The following is a 6000-nucleotide window of genomic DNA, read 5'->3' on the forward strand; positions in this document are numbered from 1 at the left end:
TTGTGTTCCCTCTCTCGCTGTCTCTCTCTCTGTCAAAAAAAAAAAAAAAAAAAAGGCAGAAGGCAGACATTTAATGGACTGAGCCACCCAGACACCCCTACAAACTTTTTAAAATGTGAGACAAGGGTCGCCTGGGTGGCTCAGCCAGTTAAGCATCTGCCTTCAGCTCAGGTCATGATCCCAGGGTCCTGGGATAGAGCCCCGCATCAGGCTCCCTGCTCAGTGGAGAGCCTGCTTCTCCCTCTCCCTCTGTCGCTCCCCCTGCTTGTGCACTGTCTCTCTCTCTCTAATAAATAAATAAAATCTTAAAAAAAAAGTGAGACAAAATCACTCAAAATCCACACATTTATTTAATAGCCTACCATGTAACTAATATTAATTAAAATTCATATTCTGAGATATCCAAAAATAAAATACCTATTTGTATTCAAATATTAAATCCACATATAAGTTTCTATATCAAGCTTCTTTTATCTGAACTAATGAAAATCATAGTCATGACTACTCAAAATTGAGAAGAAACTAAAAATAATTTGCATTTGGGTATATTTGGTTTCAGAACATTATACTATCTTCTCAGTCATTATGAACTAACCATATAATGAAATTATTCAGAATATGTTCAATAAGTAGTTTCCTTTGATAGTATCTTAACTCAATCACATTACTTTATAGTTCAATTAATCATTACAACAATCCATTGAGTTAAGTCATGCAGCTTTTATCTTCCTTTTGAGCAAATGAGGTTAAGATAGTGGCCAAGGCCACTGCTAATCAACAATAGTTAAGTTTTGAGTATTTACCTTGTACCAGGTACTAGGCTAAGAGATTTTTTTTTTAAGATTTTATTTATTTATTTGACAGAGTGAGAGAGCACAAGCAGAGGGAGTGGCAGGCAGAGGGAGAGGGAGAAGCAGGCTCCCCACCAAGCAGGGAGCCCCACGTGGGGCTTGATCCCAGGGTGACCTGAGCTGAAGGCAGACGCCCAACTGATTGAGCCACCCAGGCATCCCTAGGCTAAGAGATTTAACTCAGAACACTATGCCAAGGCTTTTATGGATACTATCTCATTTAATCACTACAACCTTCTAAACAAGGATATCTTTTCCCATTTAAAGGATGTGAAGGGGCGCCTGGGTGGCTCAGTCGTTAAGCGTCGGTCATGATCCCAGGGTCTAGGGTCCTAGGATCCAGCCCCACATCAGGCTCCCTGCTCCGCGGGAAGCCTGCTTCTCCCTCTCCTACTCCCCCTGCTTGTGTTCCTGCTCTCGCGGTCTCTGTCAAATAAATCAGGAAAGAAAGAGAGAGGGCGCCTGGGTGGCTCAGTTGGTTAAGCGACTGACTTCGGCTCAGGTCATGATCCTGGGGTCCCGGGATCGAGTCCCACATCGGGCTCCCTGCTCAGCAGGGAGTCTGCTTCTCCCTCTGACCCTCTTCCCTCTCATGCTCTCTATCTCTCATTCTCGCCCTCTCAAATAAATAAATAAATAAAATCTTTAAAAAAAAAAGAAAGAGAAAGAAAGAAAGGAAGGAAGGATGTGAAAACTGAGGCACAGGGAGGCTTAAAGTAACTTGCCCAAAGGTACTTTGTTGTATCACTTGGACAAGGAATTCATTCAAAATTATTCACACTTTCTAAAAATCTGAAGCAGCACTTTACCAAGAGACACAAATGGCCAAAAAGGATATGAAAAGATATTCAGCATCATTAGTCATCAGGGAAATGCAAATTAAAACCACAATCACATACCTTTAAACACCTATTTAAAGAGAAACACACAATTACACAAACACAAAGGACACAAACTCTGATAACAGCAAGTATTGACAAGATAGTGGGGATACAAAATGGAACAGACACTTTAGAAAAGAGTTTGGTGAGCTCCCGGGTGGCTCAGTTGGTTAAGCCACTGCCTTCGGCTCAGATCATGATCCTGGGGTCTCAGGATCAAGCCCCCATCAGGGTCCCTGCTCAGTGGGCAGCCTGCTTCTCCCTCTGACCCTCCCCCCTCGTGCTCTCTCTCTCAAGTAAATAAATAAAATCTTAAAAAAAAAAAGGAAAAGAGTTTGGCAATTCCTACTTCACTCCAAATAAAACTTGGAATCTTTACAATTGTTTGGGAAGCCTTTCATTCAGCCTCCCATCACCTCTAACCTCCTTCCCCCATCAACACTTGGCTCCAGCTACATAACTTTGCTTAAAGCCTGAAATGCTCCTCTTGAGACATCAACTTGCAAACTCCCTCACTACCTCAAGTCTGCTCAAGTGTCATCCTCTCCAAGAGATTTATCATGACTGTCCTAATTAACACTGCACCCACTCAGCCTCTGCATTTCCTTGCGCCATTCTCCTTTTTACTTCTTCCCATTGCATTCATCACCTTCTAACGTACTATATAACTTACTTTCTCATTTTACTTATTCTCTTTCTCCCCTCAACTCTTCAATCAATGTAAACTCCAGGATCTTTGTTTTGTTCCCTGATACACACTGAGCATGTAGCAGGCACTCATATTCTTTGTATAAATGAATGAATGCCGTTTTTATCAGAACAAAATAAATTCTTAATACTACTGCACCCTACAGATATTCTTTCTAAAAGCCCTTATAATGTGGAATTGTAAAAATTCCCACCTTAGCAAGTAATTAAGTGTTGACAACCCAATCAGTTAAGAGAGGGTAGCGACTGAAAACACTTCTTTATAGGAAAGCAGAGGAAGTTTCTGAGAGACAATTATGAACTTTCTGGCCTCACAGTGGCACGGATAGAAGGGCTTCCCCAGCTACCTGTCATGTAGCTATGGAACACTTTGCTAGAATCACTGGAACCAGTTTTGCACAATTTCCCAGTCAACTTTAAAAAAGCTGACCTCCAATATTTGCTTTCTTTAAAGCAAACGGCAAAATCCAGTTCTACACTGTGTCATTTATAGTCTTTATAAAAGAAAGGGGTACCCGGCATGTTTCACGGAAACCCTGGAGTCTTTGCAAAGGACTAAGCTCTTTTCCCTACCATCCAACCCCGAAGAATGGTGCTTGGTTCAGCCTGTCCACCTCCCCAGCGGCTCCCTGACAGCTCGAGGCCCTTCCTCCCCAGGATCCTGCTGTCACTAGTCAAGTGATTATTAGAGTTACAACAGGTCAGAGCAAATAGCGGAGCATTGAAGCAGCCAGAGTCCAAGAACGTCACTGCGGCCGCAAGCACCGTATCTGCCCCGGATCCCGCCCTGCCACCCCAGCACGGCCGGGTCCCCCCGGCTGACACCCACCTCCAGCCAGAAAGGAGCGCAGCCAGTAGAAGTCCCGACGGGCGGTGGGCCCTCCGGCTCCTGCCGCCTGCGGCATCGCGGGAGGGGGGTCCGCCGCTGCCAAGGCCGCCGCTGCCGCCATCAGGACCAGTGCCGCGTCGGGAACTCTGGTCGCCAATTTACAAGCCACGGGCTGGGGCCATGGCCACAGCGGGCGGTGACAGAGCACCGACCGCCGCGCGGGCGGGACGGAATAACACCCGGCTGCGCGACGCGGGCTGATGGCGTACGCCAGGGGGCGGGGCCTGGGCGCGGGTCCCAAGTGGGAGTCACCCGCGCTTGCCACCTCCCCCACCCAGCGTCGCCCCACTACCCTACTCCTGGCCTCGCTTTCCAGGCCTCTTCTGTTCTAACGGAAGAGAAGCGTGGCCCCGAGGGAGGTCCCACCAAAACCCCACCACCTCAGAGAGCTCGCCCCGGTCCATTGACTTTAACTGCCCATCCGGCTGTCTTCTGAACTACGTCAGATGAATCCTTTCCAGAACCAGTCTTTGGTTCCTCTCTGCTCTTTCCAGGAACCTCGGAAATTGCACCATTTCCCACCAAATCAGTTCTGCCTTCACAGAGCTTCTCACTGAACCTCAGTTTCTGCCCTTCCTAACCCACCTATTAATCTTCCACTCCACCCCATCACCTCTGTCAAAGAAATATTGCTAAAGCAGATTGTTCTTTCTTTGGGGCCCTACAAATTACACAAATACTTTTGCCTTGTCAAGCCTTTCTGAATCTGTGCCTTGTGCTTAGCTCTCAAATCCCACTGAGCTCTACTCCCCACTCCAGTCTCAGTCCTAAACTCTTAGAAACTCCCTAGTTCCTTCTCCCTTCCCCCATTGTATTCCAAGACTCTATTACTTAACTACTCTATAGGGGCACAATTCTCTTACTGTGAGCCCCTCATCACTTCCCAGGCTGGGCAAAATCATTCCTATTCTTTATAACCAAAGTTGTTCTGAACTTGTATCGTCTTTCAGAAACTATCTTTTATGATTTTCCTCAATATTTATTCCAACCTTTCCTGTTATTGGCACTGGTGTCTTCTTTCTCTTTCTATGGATATGCTTCTGTAAGGTGTTTCTAGCCAAATGTAGTCACTAATGATGAGTCCAGATTTAAATTTTATCTTTCCCCATGTTCCCAATTTTCGATTTCCGCTGGAAAATACAGACCCATATAATAGTATCATTATTTATATTTTACATGTCTAATGACAAGAATCAAAAGCTCCCCAGAATAGAATGATTGTACATTGTAAATGTAACTAATGCTACTAAATTGTACAATTAAAAATGGTTAAAATTGTAAATTTTAAATGAAGTGTATTTTACACAATAAAAAAATTCAAAGAGGGGCGCCTGCATGGCTCAGTCGTTAAGCGTCTGCCTTTGGCTCGGGTCATGATCCCAGGGTCCTGGGATCGAGCCCCGCATCAGTCTCCCTGCTCGGTGGGAAGCCTGCTTCTCCCTCTCCCACTCCCCCTGCTTGTGTACCCTCTCTCACTGTGTGTCTCTCTCTCTGTCAAATAAATAAATAAAATCTTCAAAAAAAATTTTTTTCCAAAGAAAAAACTCATTTTTTTTTTAGTGTAACAACAAAGGAAAAATTTCTGTATTTTTGGGGTGCCTAGCTGGCTCAGTCAGTAGATTGTGCAACTCTTGACCTCAGGGTTGTGAGTTCGAGCCCCACATTGGGTGTAGAGATTACTTTAAATCTTAAAAAAAATTATATGATTTCACTCATATGTGGAATTTAAGAAACAAAACAGAGGATCATAGGGGAAGGGAGGGAAAAATAAAATAAGATGAAATCAGAGAGGGAACCAAACTGTAAGAGACTTTTTTTTTAAGATTTTATTTATTTATTTGTCAGAGAGAGAGAGAGAAACAGAGAGCAAGCACAAGCAGGAGGAGGGGCAGAGGGAGAAGCAGACTCCCTGCTGAGCAGGGAGCCTGATGCAGAACCCGATCCCAGGACCCTGGGATCATGACTAGAGCGGAAGGCAGCTGCTTAACTGACTGAGCCACCCAGGAGTCCCGTTCTTTTTTTTTTTTTTAAGATTTTATTTATTTCTTTGAAAGAGAGAGAAAGAGCTGGGGAGAGGGGCAGAGGGAGAAGCAGACTCCTCGACAAGCAGTGAGCCCGATGAGGGGCTTGATGCAGGGCTTGATGTGGGCCTCTATCCCAGGACCCTGAGATCATGACCTGAACCCAAGGCATAGGCTTAACAGACTGAGCCACCCAGGTGCCCCCAAAAGACTCTTATCTATAGGAAACAAATTGAGGGGTGCTGGAGTAGAGGCAGGTGTGGAATGGGGTAACTGGGTGATGGGCATTAAGGAGGGCACTTGATGTAATGAGCACTGGGTGTTATATGTAACTGATGAATCACTAAACTCTACCTCTGAAACTAACAATACACTATATGTTAATTAATTGAATTTAAATAAAATTAAAAAACACAAATTTCTGCATTTTCATATTACCTAACTAGCAAAACTGCCCTATTCCTATTGCTAACATGTATTTTTCCTGTCCTGTAAGCCATTATGGTACGTCTTTTCTCTCCCATTTCCATTTCCAATGAGATGCACCTTACAAGTTTAACTTATCACGTAATGGCTCCCAACTCCAAAACTCAATCCAGTTGAAGGATGGAAAGTTGATATAAAAGACAACTGACAAGGCACCTGGGTGG

At 44.6% G+C, this 6000-nt stretch overlaps 1 protein-coding gene across 1 annotated transcript in view; it reads right to left on the reverse strand.

Moving 5' to 3' along the window:
* The window catches only part of SLC25A16 (solute carrier family 25 member 16), a 49782-nt gene extending 46262 nt beyond the window's left edge, over positions 1-3520 (reverse strand). Inside the window, exon 1 of the mRNA XM_035724336.1 lies at positions 3270-3520. Within this exon, the coding sequence (XP_035580229.1) occupies positions 3270-3390 (121 nt within the window). The 5' untranslated portion in view covers positions 3391-3520. The remainder of the gene's footprint in view (positions 1-3269) is intronic.
* Between the last annotated feature and the right edge of the window lie 2480 nt (positions 3521-6000).

This window comes from Zalophus californianus, chromosome 15, assembly GCF_009762305.2.
Source record: "Zalophus californianus isolate mZalCal1 chromosome 15, mZalCal1.pri.v2, whole genome shotgun sequence".
NCBI classification, from domain to species: Eukaryota; Metazoa; Chordata; class Mammalia; order Carnivora; family Otariidae; genus Zalophus; species Zalophus californianus.